The sequence below is a fragment of the Nerophis ophidion genome, linkage group LG08, assembly GCF_033978795.1.
Source record: "Nerophis ophidion isolate RoL-2023_Sa linkage group LG08, RoL_Noph_v1.0, whole genome shotgun sequence".
Classification (NCBI taxonomy): Eukaryota; Metazoa; Chordata; class Actinopteri; order Syngnathiformes; family Syngnathidae; genus Nerophis; species Nerophis ophidion.
The window spans coordinates 17509183-17529661 of NC_084618.1; the positions used below are offsets into that span (position 1 = coordinate 17509183).

General features: G+C 34.7%; 2 protein-coding genes across 2 annotated transcripts in view; both read left to right on the forward strand.

Moving 5' to 3' along the window:
- The window catches only part of tbca (tubulin cofactor a), a 40243-nt gene extending 37650 nt beyond the window's left edge, over positions 1-2593 (forward strand). Inside the window, exon 4 of the mRNA XM_061907889.1 lies at positions 1983-2593. Within this exon, the coding sequence (XP_061763873.1) occupies positions 1983-2063 (81 nt within the window). The 3' untranslated portion in view covers positions 2064-2593. The remainder of the gene's footprint in view (positions 1-1982) is intronic.
- A 5663-nt stretch (positions 2594-8256) lies between these two features.
- otpa (orthopedia homeobox a) lies at positions 8257-18626 on the forward strand. The gene is made up of 3 exons (XM_061907890.1): positions 8257-8615; positions 8732-9150; positions 16641-18626. The coding sequence occupies exons 1-3, from the start codon at positions 8540-8542 to the stop codon at positions 17145-17147; spliced, it is 1002 nt and encodes a 333-aa protein (XP_061763874.1). The 5' UTR covers positions 8257-8539; the 3' UTR covers positions 17148-18626.
- Positions 18627-20479: the final 1853 nt, after the last annotated feature.

Below are 20479 nucleotides of genomic sequence, written 5' to 3' on the forward strand. Positions count from 1 at the left end.
TAGCATCGATTAGCGTAGCATGTTAGCATCGATTAGCTGGCAGTCAACATCAACAAAACTCACCTTTGTGAATTTGTTGACTTTATAGTTGCAAATGCATCTGCAGGTTATCCATACATCTCTGTGCCATGTCTGCCTTAGCATCGCCGGTCAAATGTGGAGACACTCTGGCACATTCACTGGGGGTCTGGCGGCAGATTTCTTGCCAGTGGTGCAACTTGAATCCCTCCCTGTTAGTGTTGTTACACCCTCCGACAACACACCGTTGAGACCCGGTGTTTGTAATGTGTTGAAAATGAAAATGGTGGGTGTGTTACCTCGGTGACGTCACATTCTGACGTCATCGCCTCCATCCCGATAAACAGAAAGGCGTTTAATTCGCCAAAATTCACCCATTTAGAGTTCGGAAATCGGTTAAAAAAATAGATGGTCTTTTTTCTGCACCATCAAGGTACATATTGACGCTTACATGGGTCTGGTTATAATGTTCCCCTTTAAAGGCCCACGGCACATTCTAAAAATACTATTAAAATAAACAAAAACATAACAGAAGTTAAACAAAAAAGCTTGAAGGTTAAATGTAATTTAGAAAAACTTGCAATGTTGACTAATAAAACAAAGCTGTTTTTTTTTTTCTTTCAAACTGTCATTGCTCAAAACATAATATTGAATCAAAAGCAATGTTATTATGAATTATTGACCTATCCAAGGTTCCCATTACTTCACATCAAATATTCCACTAAGAAAAAATATTTTTGGTGGAAGATTTTGCAAATTTGGTAAATAAATAACCCCAAAAAATTATATTCTGTTGTTTTCTTACTGTACTGAAAATGAACCGAACCGTGACCTCTAAACCGAGGTACATACCGAACCAAAATTTTTGTATACCGTTACACCCCTAGTTTTAAGTCTTTGTTTAGAGAATTCCATGCTTTCACACCAGCAACAGACCACATTTGTTTCAAATTTTGCCCCACAAAACATCCATCCGGGGGGACGGCGTGGTGCAGTGGAATAGTGACCGTGCGCAACCCGAGGGTCCCTGGTTCAATCCCCATCTAGTACCAACCTCGTCACGTCCGTTGTGTCCTGAGCAAGACACTTCACCCTTGCTCCTGATCGGTGCTGGTTAGCGCCTTGCATGGCAGCTCCCTCCATCAGTGTGTGAATGGGTAAATGTGGAAGTAGTGTCAAAGCGCTTTGAGTACCTTGAAGGTAGAAAAGGGACGGCGTGGCGCAGTGGGAGAGTGGCCGTGCGCAACCCGAGGGTCCCTGGTTCAAATCCCACCTAGTACCAACTTCGTCACGTCCGTTGTGTCCTGAGCAAGACACTTCACCCTTGCTCCTGATGGGTGCTGGTTGGCGCCTTGCATGGCAGCTCCCTCCATCAGTGTGTGAATGGGTAAATGTGGAAGTAGTGTTAAAGCGCTTTGAGTACCTTGAAGGTAGAAAAGCGCTATACAAGTACAACCCATTTATCATTATTTAAAAGCGCTGTACAAGTACGACCCATTTATTTATTTATTCATCCATTTTCTAGCGCCTGTCCCTTTTGGGGTAGCAGGGGGTGCCTATCTCAGCTGCATTCGGGTGGAAGGCGGGGTACACCCTTGACAAGTCGCCATCTCATCGCAGGGCCAACACAGATAGACAACATTCACACTCACATTCACACACTAGGGACCATTTAGTGTTGCCAATCAACCTATCCCCAGGTGCATGTTTTTTGGAGGTGGGAGGAAGCCGGAGTACCCGGAGGGAACCCACGCAGTCCTGGGGAGAACATGCAAACTCCACACAGAAAGATCCCGAGCCTGGATTTGAACCCAGGATTACCCAGGACCTTCGTATTGCACAAAACAAATTGGAAGTAATGACGGACGAGGCCCGATACAACCTGATGGTTTCACGCGGCGTCCTCACGATAACAAACTTTGTGTACTTTCTCACAAACTTTGTGTACTTTCTCACGTTTGCAGGAAGCGGAGGAAGAGTTGGCGGAATGTGCGGAATACCAAGAAGCCAAAGACATGTTGGACTCGGTCAAGTTGGAAACCTAAATTCTGTTGTCACTCGCCTCAGACGGTCATTCCTTATTACGTGCAGGATTATTATGAACATGTTTGTTTGACTTCCAAACTTCTCCGCTAATGATGCAACTTTCTTACCATAAAACAGTGTTTTAGTCATTTTTTTTTTTTTTTGTCACACAAATACACTGACACACTCCTGTCTTCGGATTAAAATACAATTTGCTTGTTGCTAGGCAGAATTCATGTGGGAACCCACCGTTTGTAATTGAAAAAGACAAGGAGAGTCGGTCACTTTCTATTCAAGCCTTTTTTCTCAGCACAGCGCCACCTGCTGGATGAGGTTAGTTTGTCTCACACACACACACACACACACACACAAAATGATCCCGTTGTACTTTTTTTTTTTTTATTGCTGTCTCTGTCAATTGAAATGATTATATGTTGTCACATTTGCTCCAAAAAAAAAGCCAATGTGGAAGAATGTCTTTTTTTTTTTCTTCTTCTTCTTCTTTTCTGAACAGTCAGAAATAAATGAGCTCAATTGGCGTCCAAATGAAGGTTACGTCTAACTTGATCCTTCTTTTACACGTTTGGGTAATTATTAGTGGCATTAGCGTCCTAATGAGGCGCGCCGCCGCCACCGCGTGATGGGACAGTTGCCGCCGCGTGACATCCGCCCGGCGTCGTCTCGTTAAGGAAAATGTCGTTCGGATGCTGATTATTATATTTGGAGGTGTAATTGTGTTTTTGTACCCCAGCCCATGGCCTGGTGGCTTCTGCTAATTGGAGCATGAGATGCAACATCAGGGTTCATAAAATGAGGGCAGAACTGCTGACGTCAAATATGCGTTAGGAGGATTTCCTGGATGACCCACAAGCCAGATGAATTGCAGCTTGTAAAAATACTACAATGTAAGCGAGTGTATAGTATCAGTGGGTTCAAGTCTGTTATTGTCATTTACTTGTGAAATACAATTAAAAAGAGAGCAGTTTGATTGCATCTCTAAACATTGGTTTACACCCTGGAACCTGGGAAATGTAAATATATCCCTTATCCAACATCATCCTCATCTTTATCATTCTCCAGCATCATCTTTGTCATGGTCCAGTATCATCTCTATCATGGTCCAGTATCATCTTTATTATCTTCCGTAGTCCAGCCTCATCTTTGTCATGATCCAGTCTCATCTTTGTCATGATCCAGTCTCATCTTTGTCATGGTCCAGCATCAACTTTATCATGGTCCAGTATCATCTTTATCATCGTCCATTATCATCTTTATCATACTCCAGCATCATCTTTATCATGGTCCAGTATCATCTTCATCAAGGTCCAGTGTCATCTTTATCATTTTACAGTATCATCTTTATCTTGGTCCAGTATCATCTTTATCATCGTTCGTAGTCCAGCATCATCATTGTCATGGTCGAGCATCATCTTTGCCATTGTCCAGCATCATCTTTATTATCATCGTCCATTATCATCATTATCATGGTCCAGTATGATCTTTATCATAGTCCGTAGTCCAGCCTCATCTTTGTCATGGTCGAGCATCATCTTTATCATTGTCCATTATCATCTTTATGATGGTCCAGTATCATCTTTATCATGGTCCAGTATGATCTTTATCATTGTCCGTAGTCCAGCATCATCTTTATCATTGTCCATTATCATCTTTATCATGGTTCAGTATTAACTTTTTCATCATCCGTAGTCCACTATCATCTTTATCATTGTCCATTATCATATTTATCATGGTTGAGTATCATTTTTGTCACAGTCCATTATCATCTTTATCGTGGTCCAGTATGATCTTTATCATTGTGCGGAGTCCAGCATCATCTTTATCACACTCCAGCATCATCTTTATCATGGTCCAGTATCCTCTTTATTATTGTCCATTATAATCTTTATAATGGTCCAGTATCAGCTTTATCATCGTCCTTAGTCCAGCATCATCTTTATCACACTCCAGCATCATCTTTATCATGGTCCAGTATCATCTTTATCATGGTCCATTATCATCTTTATAATGGTCCTTTATCTTCTTTATCATTGTCCATTATAATCTTTATCATGGTCCAGTATGATCTTTATCATCGTTCGTAGTCCAGCCTCATCTTTGTCATGGTCGAGCATCATCTTTATCATTGTCCATTATCATCTTTATGATGGTCCAGTATCATCTTTATCATGGTCCAGTATGATCTTTATCATCGTCCGTAGTCCAGTCATCTTTATCATACTCCAGCATCATCTTTATCATTGTCCATTATCATCTTCATCATGGTCCAGTATTATCTTTTTCATCATCCGTAGTCCAGTATCATCTTTTTCATTGTCCATTATCATATTTATCATGGTTGAGTATCATTTTTGTCACAGTCCATTATCATCTTTATCATGGTCCAGTATGATCTTTATCATTGTGCGGAGTCCAGCATCATCTTTATCACACTCCAGCATCATCTTTATCATGGTCCAGTATCCTCTTTATCATTGTCCATTATAATCTTTATAATGGTCCAGTATCAGCTTTATCATCGTCCTTAGTCCAGCATCATCTTTATCACACTCCAGCATCATCTTTATCACACTCCAGCTTCATCTTTATCACACTCCAGCATCATCTTTATCATGGTCCATTATCATCTTTATAATGGTCCTGTATCTTCTTTATCATTGTCCATTATAATCTTTATAATGGTCCACTATCATCGTCAGTAGTCCCGCATCATATTTATCATACTCCAGCATCATAGTTATCATTGTCCATTATCTTTATCATGGTCAGTATCATCGTTGTCATTGTCCATCATCATCATTATCATGGTCCAGTATGATAATTGCTTTAAAATGTAATAGCGGAAATTATCAGTATCAAAAACTACAAATATTGACTTTTTAAAATGCCGTTGTCTAGAGCGGTACACTGCAGAAGCCCCTCCCCTCTCCCGCAAACAACATAGGAGTTGACTGCAGCATGAGAGGTTTACTGGCGACGCTTGATGACCTCATCATACCGCCGCGAGCGGAGCATAACAACAAAAAGAGTGTGTTGTTGCCGGTGCTGTAGCCGTGGCTAACAAGCGAGCTTGCTCGGTGACTGACTAACGACACCATGTCTATGGTTTGGGATTATTTTAAAGTGTCTCTGAAGGATAAACAACTGGCAATGACTGCAAAAAGTTGGTTATGTGAGGAAGAACCAAGACGTCTTCCTTTAATACGAGCAATTTGATCTCCCACCTCTTCAAGAATCATAAGGAGATACACGATGAATACAAGCGGAAGATGGAAGAAAAGCAAACAGCGAAAAAAAAGTAGTATCACACAGTTGTCGCTTAAAGACTCAGCCGAGAAAAAACAAAAACACAACAAAAACCACCCCAGGTCGAAAACCCACGTTGTGGTCAGGGACGACACACGCGCACACTTTGCAGCTCGCAGTGAGCAGAGCTGCCTGTCTCTACGCAGCATTTCAGAAGCTCTGGCTGACTGCTAGACCACTTCAAGCACTCACCACCAGCTTGCAGAACATCGATGTTACTCATACTAATATGTTAGAGCAGGGCAGATTGAGCCCAGTTGATCATTTCCTGTTATACAGTATGCCAGGCAGTCTTGCACTAAAGGACTATGTTATTGTTTACTTTATGACTCTAGTATACTCTGGACTCAAGCTGTGTGCCCTCATTGTTTTTGTAACTGTTGTTTTGAGGCATGTTTAAAAAAAAATAAAAATAATAACGCACTTTGTAAAAGTCAAAGTATAGTACTTCACATAGTGGTAGTGGCGATCAGGATGATGTCAGGGAGAGCATGTCCCAAATTCCAAGCTGCTGTTTTGAGGCATGTTAAAAAAAAATGATGAACTTTGTGACTTCAATAATAAATATGGCAGTGCCATCTTGGCATTTTTAGTAACTTGAGTTGATTTATTTTGGAAAAGCCTTGTTACATTGTTTGATGCATCCAGCGGGGCATCACAACAAAATTAATCATATATATATATATATATATATATATATATATATGTTTCAGTAATTAAGAGTTGGAAAATATCGGCGATCGGCAAAAAAGCCATTATCAGACATCTCTAGTACTGTATGTAAAATACTATGAACATAATGTACTGTATTTAGTATACTATGACTCCAATATGTACTGTATCTAGTATACTATTATATGTACTGTATCTAGTATACTATGAACGTGATGTACTGTATTTAGTATACTACGACTCCAATATGTACTGGATCTATTATACTATTATATGTACTCTATCTAGTATACTATGACTATAATATGTACTATATCTAGTATACTATGCATATATGTACTGTATCTAGAATACTGTGAACATAATGTACTGTATTTAGTATACTATGACTCCAATATGTACTGTATATATCCATCCATCCATTTTCTACCGCTTGTCCCAGTATACTATTAATATATGTACTGTATCTAGTATACTATGAATATAATATGTAGTGTTTCCTAGTATAATATGTAGTGTATATAGTATACTATGAATATAATATGTACTGTATCTAGTATACTATGAGTGTAGTGTATATAGTATACTATGAATATAATAAGTACTGTATCTAGTATACTATGAATATATTACGTAGTGTATCTAGAATAATATGTACTCTAGTATACTATGACTCCAATATGTACTGTTTAGTATGCTATTAATACAATATGTACTGTATTTAGTATACTGGGAATATAATATGTACTGTATCTAGTATACTATGAACATAATGTACTGTATCTAGTATACTATGAACATAATGTACTGTATCTAGTATACTATGAATATAATATGTACTGTATTTAGTATACTACGAATATATGTACTGTGTCTAGTATACTATGAATATATGTACTGTATCTAGTATACTATGTAGTCTATTTAGTATACTATGAATATAATATGTAGTGTATCTAGTATACTATGAATATATGTACTGTGTCTAGTATACTATGAACATAATGTACTGTAGCTAGTATACTTTGAGTATAATATGTAGTCTATCTAGTATACTATGAATAGTGTATCTAGTATACTATGAATATATGTACTGTGTCTAGTATACTATGAACATAATGTACTGTAGCTAGTATACTTTGAGTATAATATGTAGTCTATCTAGTATACTATGAATATATGTACTGTATCTTGTATACTATAAGTATACTATGTAGTCTATTTAGTATACTATGAATATAATATGTAGTGTATCGCGTACACTATGAATATAATATGTAGTGTATCTAGTATACTATGAATATATGTACTGTGTCTAGTATACTATGAACATAATGTACTCTAGCTAGTATACTTTGAGTATAATATGTAGTCTATCTAGTATACTATGAATATATGTATTGTATCTAGTATACTATAAGTATACTATGTAGTCTATTTAGTATACTATGAATATAATATGTAGTGTATCGTGTATACTATGAATATAATATGTACTGTATCTAGTATACTATGAGTATAATATGTAGTCCATCTAGTATACTATGAATATAATATGTACTGTATCTACTATACTATGAATATAATATGTACTATGTAGTACACTATGAATATATGTACTGTAACTAATACACTATGAATATAATATGTACTGTATCTAATACACTATGAATATAGTATGTAGTGTATCTAATACAGTACATATATTCATAGTGTATCTAATACAGTATGAATATAATTAGTGCATCTAATACAGTATGAATATAATATGTAGTGCAGCTAATACAGTATGAATATAATATTTAGTGCATCTAATACAGTATGAATATAATATGTAGTGCAGCTAATACAGTATGAATATATTATGTAGTGTATCTAATACAGTATGAATATAATTAGTGCATCTAATACAGTATGAATATAATTAGTGCATCTAATACAGTATGAATATAATATGTAGTGCATCTAATACAGTATGAATATAATATTTAGTGTATCTAATACAGTATGAATATAATATTTAGTAATCCACGCAGCGAGTCATTAGATGTGCGCACGCAGCCAAGTTTCCCCACACGTCAGGTGACTTTCATCGGGTGTAATTTGGTGGAGAAATCGGAGTGAATTAGAGGAATGAGGAGGAATGGACTGACTTACTTACAATTAGAGGAATGGACTGTGGATTTAGCCGCGGACGGGTCCGGGGTTGGTGGGTCCGCCGGGGGGGGGGGGGGTTAAGGTGTTCTCCGTCTGTGATTGGCCGAGGTGTGCGGGCTCCGTGTGCGGCTTTAGGCGCCTCCCCGTCCGCGCAGAGTCCATTATAATGCACGCTGCTCGCCTTTTAAGCACAAACCGAATTTGCTCTCATTTAGGCCCATCTAGATCCCTAAATAGGTTAAAGAAGCCAGAGAGGTGTGTGCGTGTTTTCACCACGCCTCTCCCCTTCTTCCTGGAAGTGCACCATATTTGTATTTATTGTGGCAAGTAGCAGCGGTGAGCGATGCTCTCCCACGCCGACCTCCTGGATGCTCGCCTCGGTGAGTTGTCCTCGCCCGGCTCGGCCCTTCAACTCTGCTGTAAGCATGAAAACACTTTTTTTAAAATTTTTATTGGAAAAGCAATTATTATCATATTAATGTCTAATTCGATTGATTTAACATAATTAAAAAAAAATGTCATTAACTGCGTACAGGGATGAAGGACGCCGCGGAGCTCCTGGGCCACAGGGAGGCTTTAAAGTGCCGGCTGGGCGCAGGCGGACCGGACCCGGGTCACTCCGGGGAGCTGGGCCCGGGCAACGAAAGCGCGGAGGGGGCCACGCTGCTCCCGGGTGAGGACATCAGCTCCGGCGGTGGAGGAGGAGGCTCCAACCCGGGGCAGGGGACCGGCAGCAAGGAGCAGGAGAAGCAGCAGAACGGCGGCAGCAGCGGCAACAACCATCAGTCCGGTGCGGGAGGCCAGCAGGCCCAGAAGCAGAAGCGGCACCGGACTCGCTTCACGCCGGCTCAGCTCAACGAACTGGAGCGGAGCTTCGCTAAGACCCATTACCCGGACATCTTCATGCGGGAGGAGCTGGCGCTGAGGATCGGACTGACGGAGTCCAGAGTGCAGGTGGGCGCCTCCGACCTCCACGCAATATTACACTCGGGTCATATATATATATTTTTTTTTTTTTTTAAACAAAAAGCGCACTTATGTTAGTTTTATCAATTTATGTATTTTTTCAATGATAATATCACATTTTATTAGGGTGTATTTACAATTTTATTTAAGTAATTATGTGAGGGGAGAAAATGACTAAAGTGCGGAAGTGAATGGTGTATTTGTGTAAAAATACACCATTTTGTGTTTTTTTACACAAATTCATTGTGTAATAATGAATTTGTGTAAAAAAAAATAAATCAATGAAAAAAATTTACTTATTTTTTGGGGGGAGGAAATGACTTGAAAATGACCAACAATGTTTAGTACATTTTATCATAATGTGAATAAATAGTGTACACAAGGCTAACAAAACTAGCACTTTTTTTTACAAATAATGAAGATAAATAAAACATAATCTATTTCGGATTTGTCTATAGCCAGTTTATATCATGGAAAAAAATGCATAAACATTTTTGTAACTATATGACCTGAAAATGACCAAAAATGTTAGATATATTTTTATCGTAGTGTCAATTTTTGGGGGGGATTAAATAGTGTACAAAAGACTGAGAAAACAAGCACTTTTGTACAAATAATGATGATAAATACAAATCTCCTTATTCGGATTTGTCTATAGCCAGCTAAATATCATGCAAAAAAATACATAAAGAAGATGTTTGTATATGACCTGAAAATGACCCCAAAAAATGTATTTTTATCAGTCTAAAAATGTGAATGACTAGTGTATAAAAGACTGAGAAAACATGCACTTTTGTACAAATAATGATAAATTAAAAAATATCTAATTCGAATTTGTCTATAGGCAGCTAAATATCATGCAAAAATACATAATTTTTTAAACTATATGACCGGAAAATGACAACAAATTTAAATGTATTTTTAGCATAGTGTAAAAAAAAAAATAGTGTACAAAAGACTGAGAAAACAAGCACTTTTGTACAAATAATGATACATTTAAAAAAATCTAATTCACATTTGTCTGTAGCCAGCTAAATATCATGCAAAAAAACTTCTTTTTTTTTAACCATATGACCTGCAAATTACCAAAAAAATGTATTTATTTTTATCGTTGTGTAAAAGAAAAAGTGAATAGTGTACAAGAGACTGAGAAAACAAGCACTTTTGTACAAATAATGAGGATTTTAAAAAATCACCTAATTTGGATTTGTCTACAGCCTGCTACATATCATGCAAAAATACATTATTTTTTAAACTATATGACCGGAAAATGACAACAAATTTAAATGTATTTTTACCATAGTGTAAAAAAAAAAAACGAATAGTGTACAAAAGACTGAGAAAACAAGCACTTTTGTACAAATAATGATACATTTTAAAAAATCTAATTCAAATTTGTCTATAGCCAGCTAAATATCATGCAAAAATACATTTAAAAAAATTTAACTATATGACCTGAAAATGACCAAAAATGTTTGATATATTTTAATCATAGTGTAAAAAAAAATGTGAATAGTGTACAAAAGACTGAAAAACAAGCACTTTTTTTTTTTTGCAAATAATGATAAATAAAAATCACCTAATTTTTATCATAGTGTAAAAAAAAATTCATCGTGTACAAAAGACTGAGAAAATAAGCACTTTTGTACAAATAATGATAAATACAAATAATATAATTCGAATGTCTATAGCCAGCTAAATATCATGCAAAAAATACATTAAAAAATGTAACTATATGATCTGAAAATGACCAAAAATGTTTTATATATCTTAATGATAGTGTAAGAAAATGTGAATAGTGTACAAAAGACTGAGAAAACAAGCATTGTTGTACAAATAATGCTGAAAAATTAATTTAAAAAATCTAATTCGTATTTGTCTAGCCAGCTAAATATCATCCAAACAATACATTGAAAAAAATTAACAGTATGACCTAATAATGACCAAAAATTGTTCATATATTTTTATTATACCTTAAAAAATGTGAATAAGTAGTGTACAAAAGACTGAGAAAAGAAGCACTTTTGTACAAAAAATTATAAATAAAGATAATTCGTATTTGTCAAGCCAGCTGAATATCATCTAAAAATACATCTAAAAATGTTTTAACTATACTAAATGTCAATATAAATAGATACGGTTAACCATATGATGCAAACGTATGGATGTAAATCTAATAAACAATGTCAAATAAAGATGTGTGAACCCAAATAAATATAAATCACCTGCTTCTACCGTGTGAAATTGAACTCCAACAATAACCATTATCATTATAATAACATTATCGTTATAATGCTCATCATTATTATCATTGTTATTATTATGATAGCGTGGCCACTTACTTGCATACAATTAGTGAAAGGACGCTCATCACATTATTCCATTTGATGTTATTTTCTGAAGCAATAGAGATGTGTACGTCACATATATATATATATATATATATATATATATATATTACGTGTCAAGAAAGAAAGAAAAAGATATATCGTTCTTTATTATTATGGAGTCTTACCTTTCCACACAAACGTGCACATTAATCATGTGACACACACACACACACACACACACACACACGCATGCAGCAAGTCAGGAAATAACATCATTAACATTGTCAGCAGTGTTTTTCCCATGACCATCAATAATCTCACCTCCCTTATTATTCCATACAAATTACTTTGTGAAAGAACAATACGCCTTTGTTTTTATTTGGAGGCAAATCCCAGTTTCTACTCAAATAATACAACAAAAATACACCTAAGTGCACTCATGATGGGTGTACTGATTTAGTTAGAATGGTCAGAGTGGATATTACAATTTGAAGCTCTTCTATCTGCCGTTTGAGGACATTTAAGTGTGGACATAAAGATCTTCCTTCAGTCTCCTCGTCGTCATGATTTATTGTTATGTTTCTACCATCACCATCGCCATCATCGCACAGGCTGCAACCTTATTTTTATGTCCACACCGTTCAATATCAGATAAACACCTTTTAATGACACACTTTGGCAAAAACACACAAAAAGATATTACTGAGAATATACATACACATTATATATATATATATATATATATATATATATATATATATATATATATATATATATATATATAATGTGTGTGTGTGTACACATACATACATACATACATACATATATATATATGTGTGTATGTATGTATTATATATATAGATATATATGTGTGTATATTATGTATTTACATGTATATATATATGTATATATATGTGTGTATATTATATATGCATGTATATCTGTGTATATATTATATATATATATATACACGCACATGTATATTTACATATATATAAAATATGTGTATGTATATTATATATATACTGTATATATATATATATGTATATATATATATATATATATATAAATGTATATATTCCAATGTTTATATGTATATATCTGAATGTATGTATGTGAATGTGTGTATGTATATATATATGTTTATATATATATGAATGTGTGTGTATATGTATAATGGGACAAGCGGTACAAAATGGATAATGGTGTATGTGTGTGTATATATATATACTGTATATATATATGTATGTATGTATTTATACATCACATGCTTGTATATACATACACAAACGTGGATATACATACATAAATACACAGATATATATACATACACAACTATATACATATACACACATGTATACAAAATGTGTTTATATGTATGTATAATATATATCTGTGTATGTATATGTGTGTATGTATACACACAGTTGTATGTATGTGTATATGTGTGTGTGTATATATATATATATATATATATATATTTATATATATATATATGTAAGTGTATATATGTGTATTTAAGTGTGTGTGCTTATATATATATATATATATATATATATCAGTATACTAATATATGTACTAATTCATCATCGCATCATCTTTTTTCATGTTTTTAATTATTTTTCATCCTTACACATATTAGTTATTTAAATATGTGTTTATATTCTCATTCAATAATATTTATTGTTTACATTGAACAAAGAGAGCAAAATCCTTGTGTGTTAAACATACAATAAAGCGGATTCTGAAACATATAAATATTCTACTATACAGTCTTTATTTTAAGTGAAGCGTCAAACAAAACCTATAATTATATGTTTGTTATTGTTATCGCAGTAATCATTTCCAAGCAAGCATTAACACGGGCGCCGCCACGCCAAATTTCTTCCCCCCTACAAAAACCTTCCCCCCCGGAAGAAATTTGGCGTGACAGCCCCTCTAATGCTTGGAGGACCCAATGAGGGTGGAAGGACCTTAAAGCAGCCCACACAGCTGCCTCTTCTAAAAGCATTATAATTGGCTGATGATTGTCATTGGTGTAAAATAACGGCGAGGAAAAAATATTAGCATTCCAGCATGCTAACCTTTCAAGCTAATTTTACAGGAGTCATATAACTTGGTATTGTCACTGCTGTCACGCCAAATTTCTTCTTCCGGGGGAAAGAAATTTGGCGTGAGAGGCTCTAAACATCGGAGCTAACATTAGCTAGCTAACGACTTCCAACAAATTAATAGTCAATTAACAAATCTTCTCTGTTGAGTTTTTGTGAATCAGTTACGAAAAAAAAAGCTAATTAATGTAATGAAACAACTATTTAAACTCGATACAAACGATTGAGGCTAATGCTAAAGCTAACGTAGAGCGCAATGCATTCTGGGACTTGTAGTGTTCATGGTTGATATTGTGATTGGCGGTATTTTTTTTTATATAGTAGAAGAGTGGTTTTCAACCTTTTTTCAGTGATGTACCCCCTGTGAACATTTCTTTACTTCAAGTACCCCCTAATCAGAGCAAAGCATTTTTGGTTGAAAAAAAAAGATAAAGAAGTAAAATACAGCACTATCATCAGTTTCTGATTAATTAAATTATATAACAGTGCAAAATATTGCTCATTCATAGTGGTCTTTCTTGAACTATTTGGAAAAAAAGATGTAAAACTAACTGAAAACTTGTTGAAAAATAAACAAGTGATTAAATTATAAATAAAGATTTCAACACATAGAAGTAATCATCAACTTAAAGTGCCCTCTTTGGGGATTGTAATAGAGATCCATCTGGATTCATTAACTTCATTCTAAACATTTCTTCACAAAAAAAGAATTATGGAACATGTCCACATTGTTGTATTTTTTTTTCACAGTTTATGAACTTACATTCATATATTTTTTTGAAGTATTATTCAGTAAATATATATATAAAGAATTTTTGAATTGTTGCTATTTTTTTTTTTTACAATATTTTTTAAAATATCTGATGTACCCCTTGGCATACCTTCAAGTATCCCCATTTGAGAACCACTAAAGTGGTCGCCAACCTTTTTGTATCCGCGGACCGGTCAATGCTTAATAATTTGTCCCGCGGCCCGGGGGCGGGGGAAATCTTTATTTTTTATTTTTTTTGTCATGAAAAAGGGACGTTTTTGTCATGAAAGAGGGAGGTTTTTGTGGTTGGTGCACTAATTGTACGTGTATATTGTGTTTTTTATGTTGATTTAATTAAAAAAATATATATATTTTTTTTTAAATAAAAATTAATAGAACATTTTTTTTTATTATTTAGTCAACATAAAATACACAATATACACGTACAATTAGTGCACCAACCACTAAAACCTCCCTTTTTTATTTTTATTTTTTTGTCATGAAAAAGGGAGGTTTTTGTGGTTGGTGCACTAATTGTACGTGTATATTGTGTTTTTTATGTTGATTTAATTTAAAAAATATATATATATATTTTTTTTAATAAAAATGAATAAAACATTTTTATTTTTAATTTTTTATTTAATCAACATAAAAAACACAATATACACGTACAATTAGTGCACCAACCACAAAAACCTCCCTTTTTTATTTATTTATTTTTTGTCATGAAAAAGGGAGGTTTTTGTGGTTGGTGCACTAATTGTACGTGTATATTGTGTTTTTTATGTTGATTTAATAAAAAAAAATGTATATATATTTTTTTTAAATAAAAATGAATAAAAAAAATTATTTTTTTTTAAATAAAAATGAATACATTTTTATTTTTTTATTTAATCAACATAAAACACACAATATACACGTATAATTAGTGCACCAACCACAAAAACCTCCCTTTTTTATTTATTTTTTGTCATGAAAAAGGGACGTTTTTGTCATGAAAAAGGGAGGTTTTTGTGGTTGGTGCACTAATTGTACGTGTATATTGTGTTTTTTATGTTGATTTAATTTAAAAATATACATTTTTTTTTTTTAAATAAAAATGAAAATATTTTTTTATTTTTTATTTAATCAACATAAAAAACACAATATACACGTATAATTAAGTGCACCAACCACAAAAACCTCCCTTTTTTATTTTTATTTTTTTGTCATGAAAAAGGGACGTTTTTGTCATGAAAAAGGGAGGTTTTTGTGGTTGGTGCACTAATTGTACGTGTTAATTGTGTTTTTTATGTTGATTTAATTAAAAAAAAAATATATATATATATAAAAATTAATAAAACATTTTTATTTATTTATTTTTAATTTTTTATTTAATCAACATAAAACACACAATATACACGTACAATTAGTGCACCAACCACAAAAACCTCCCTTTTTTATTTTTTTATTTTTTGTCATAAAAAAGGGAGGTTTTTGTGGTTAGTGCACTAATTGTGTGTGTATATTGTGTTTTTTATGTTGATTTAATTTTTTAAAAAATTATATATATTTTTTTTAAATGAAAATGAATAAAACATTTTTATTTTTTATTTAATCAACATAAAAAACACAATATACACGTATAATTAGTGCACCAACCACAAAAACCTCCCTTTTTTATTTATTTTTTTGGCATGAAAAAGGGACGTTTTTGTCATGAAAAAGGGAAGTTTTTGTGGTTGGTGCACTAATTGTACGTGTATATTGTGTTTTTTATGTTGATTTAATTTTAAAATATATATATATTTTTTTTTAATAATGAATTAAAACATTTTTTTTAATTTAATCAACATAAAAAACACAATATACACGTACAATTAGTGCACCAACCACAAAAACCTCCCTTTTTTATTTATTTTTTGTCATGAAAAAGGGAGGTTTTTGTGGTTGGTGCACTAATTGTACTTGTATATTGTGTTTTTTATATTGATTTAATAAAAAAAAAATATATTTTTTTTTTTAATGAAAATGGATAAAACATTTTTTTTAATTTAAAAAAAATAATATATATATTTTTTTAAAGAAAAATGAAAACTTTTTTTTTTTTTTAAATTTAATCAACATTAAAAAAAACAATATACACGTACAATAAGTGCACCAACCACAAAAACCTCCCTTTTTCATGACAAATTATTAAGCGTTGACCGGTCCGCGGGTACAAACAGGTTGGGGACCACTGCTGTAGTAGAACAGGTACAACGGCGTCTAAACTAAGGACGCACGGCGTGTGTGTTGTGGGCGCAGGTGTGGTTTCAGAACCGCCGCGCCAAGTGGAAGAAGCGCAAGAAGACCAGCAACGTGTTCCGGGCCCCGGGGACCCTCCTGCCGACGCACCACCACGGCCTGCCGCAGTTCCCCTCCGCGGCGGCCATGGGCGACAGCCTGTGCTCCTTCCACGCCAACGACGGCCGCTGGGCCACGGCCGGCATGGCCGGGGTGTCCCAGCTGCAGCTGCAGGCCCGCCAGCCCTCCATGGCGCAGTCCCTGTCCCACTGCAGCCTGGGCGGCGGCCCTCCTCCGCCCACCTCCATGGGGCTCTCCAACATGTCGTCCAACGCGGCCGGGCTGCAGTCGCACCTGTACCAGCCCACCTTCCCCGGCATGGTGCCCGCCTCGCTGCCCGGCCCGACCAACGTCAGCGGCTCGCCGCAGCTCTGCACGTCCCCGGAGAGCGACGTGTGGCGGGGGAGCAGCATCGCCTCGCTGCGCCGCAAAGCCCTGGAGCACACAGTCTCCATGAGCTTCACCTAGCGGCGATTGCTATTTGTTCCCGCGGCGGAGTAATCGCAGACGTGACGAAGCACGACGCTCGACTTTATTTTGCCGACATCTATTTACCGGTCTAGTTCGTCTGCGCGCGCAGCTCTGCCGCCATCGTGGCGGGGATGTCGAGTCCCTCGAGAGCGGCTTCGGCCTGGAGAAAATACAAGACTGTAAAAATGCTGACTGCGCTCAATCACGGGGGAAACTCTTGAATAATTACAACAACAACAAAAAGAAGACGATTCTAATCTGTACAAAATGTTTTTGTGGTCACTTTTACGTGTTTATTATGAGCTATTCTTTTTGTTTGTTTCATGTTTATGATTCAAGTAATAAAACAACAAAAATGATATCATATTTTAAATCCGTTCTCCAAATTTCTTACGGATTGGTCGGTTTTATTATTTTTATTTATTTATTTATCTTAGTTACTGTATTTCCTTGAATTGCCGGCGCTAATTATGTTAAAACCCCTTCTCACTCCTACGCTTACATAAGACATGCGGTAAAAGTAAGCATGCGCTAATTATTTTAAAACCTCTTCTCACTCCTGCGCTTACCAAAGGCATGCGGTAAAAGTAAGCATGCGCTAATTATTTCAAAACCCCTTCTCACTCCTGCGCTTACCAAAGGCATGCGGTAAAAGTAAGCATGCGCTAGTTATTTTAAAACCTCTTCTCACTCCGGCGCTTACCAAAGGCATGAGGTAAAAGTAAGCATGCGCTAATTATTTTAAAACCTCTTCTCGGCACTTACCAAAGGCATGCAGTAAAAATTTGAGTGTGATGTAAGCTTGGACCTTAAATCCTACTGAATAGCTCTTCATCTTCTTCCCTTTAAGCGATTTCAAATTACCGGTATTGAAATCAGCCTCCTCCATTTTGAAAATGCTGACAGGGGCATGCGCTAATTATTTCGCGAAGCGAGTTTGACCCTGCAGTAATTCAAGGCAGGCGCATATTTTATGGCCTGTGGCAATTCAAGGAAATACGGTGTTTATTTTTTTTTTTTAATTAATTGTATTTATTTATTTTAACTGGAACGGTGCCAGCAACTTGAGGATTCCAGGTTCGACCCCCCGCTTCCGCCATCCCCGTCACTACCGTTGTGTCCTTGGGCAAGACTTTACCCACCTGTTCCCAGTGCCACCCACACTGGTTTATATGTAAAAATTAGATATTGGGTTTCACTATGTAAAGCACTTTGAGTCACTAGAGAAAAAGCGCTATATAAATATAATTCACTTCACATTACTAGCCTGTTGAAATCAACCATTGATTAATAAATACTTTACCCACCTGCTTTAAATGTATCTTAGATATTGGGTTTCGCTATGAGTCACTAGAGAAAACGTGCTATATAATTCACTTCACTTTTGCAATAATGTTTATCCATCTTTAGATATTTAATTACTTTAGTTTTGTGCACATTAAGAAAAATTAAATTGTGTATATTGTTTAAAAAAAACGAAGGCATTAATTAAACATTTTGAAGGTATTCCATTTTGAACATTTAAATTAATCTTATGAGGGTTTATTTATCTGTAAATCTGCAGTTGAATTCATTTTATTCACAATGAAAACTGATATATTTTTAAAAAAAATTCGATATTGTGTATTTTTTGTTTTACTTTGAAGTAAAACATTTTTAAAAGAACACAAGACTCAAATAAATCCCGATTTAATATTTCACTAATATGAGTACTGGATTTTTTCTTTTTTGTGTTGCATTTTGTTTGTTAATCTTTTTTAAAAAATGAGGGTTTCTGCAGCACATAAATCTGCAATTATTTTTTATTTTATTCATAACAATAACTAAGCAGAAATAATATTTTTTCTGATTAGATTTTCTGCACCATTAAATCTGCGATTATACTATATTTATTCACTTGATTTTCTGCAGCATATATCTCGTACTGCAAAAATATTAAAAATAATAATAAAGCCCTCATTCTATAATTTTTTAATTAAAAAAGAAAGAAAAAAAAAGAGGTTTAAGTAAATACATTTTCAATTTCACTATCAAATATTCATTTATATTCATTTTATTCACAACAATATCTAAGAGCAGACATATTTGTTTAATAATTAGAAATACTGTTAAAAAGACACTTAATGCACTTCTTTTAGCTTTTTGAGTAAAAAAGAAAAAAACAAATCTTCAATTTGATTTTATTTCACTTATAGCACATTTTTCGTCTTTAAAAATGCATTTATATTAATTTTGTTCACAATAATAACGAATTGCAGAAACAAAAAAAGGTCCCAATTCCTCATTTGCATACATGCAAATATGAAATTATTTTGCTTAAAATTCGTAATTATGTCAAATGAATTCACAACAATAACTAAGAGCATTAATAATTTGATTTTTTTTTTTTTGCAGCATATTTAAGACAAAAAAGTCACTTGATGCACTATACACTTTTTATTGCTTTTGAGTGGGAAAAAAACTATTTTGAAAAAATAGTCTTCAATTTGACGTTATTTCAATAATATGAATACATGATTTAGTAATATTCGTGTTGCATCACCGCCTACTTTGTTCATTCATCTTTGAATATGCAATTATATGGAATTTATTTGCAATATTAATATTAATTGTTAATACGAAAAACGTCAACACTCCCCCATTAGCTTTAATGTAAGTTTTTGATTATGTCAATTTTATTCAAAACAATAACTAATTGTAGAAATAAGAAAAATAAAATCGTCACCCCTCCCTTATTTGTGTTACATTTTCTATATATTTTGAAAAAAAGTGTTGAAAAAAATACAACATTATAACAAAACTATTAATGTGATGAAACGTTCTAGAAAAAACCGCAACTATTTGCTTTGCTTGACACGAAGTAATAAAATGCCAAACGTCATCATTAGTTTGATTGGCTGCCGGGAAGGCGGAACCTCCTCCTGATTGGCTCATTTGTCAGCGGGCTGACGGGGCGTGCAGCCAATCAGTGACCCCGCCGCCGCAGCTGCACCGGTCCTCCCACAATGCCGTGCGGCGCCATGCTTGTAATGACGTCACTAAACAAGGTGAGGGCGCGCGCACGCCTCAGCGCCTCCATCTTGCGTGATGAAGGAGCGCTCATTAGGGGGCTGCGCGCGCACACAGGCAGGATTACGTCACCAAATCAGAGACAACACAAACACGTTTTCTCTCCAATATCACACAAAATATAAATCATGTATTTATTCCACACGCAAAATATGAATAATATTTTTATGCCACATTATGACGTCATTGTAGTCAATATTTCCCTTTTTTTTTTTTGATTCAGGCAAGATGGTGGGCAGAATAGACAAGAGAAGTAAACA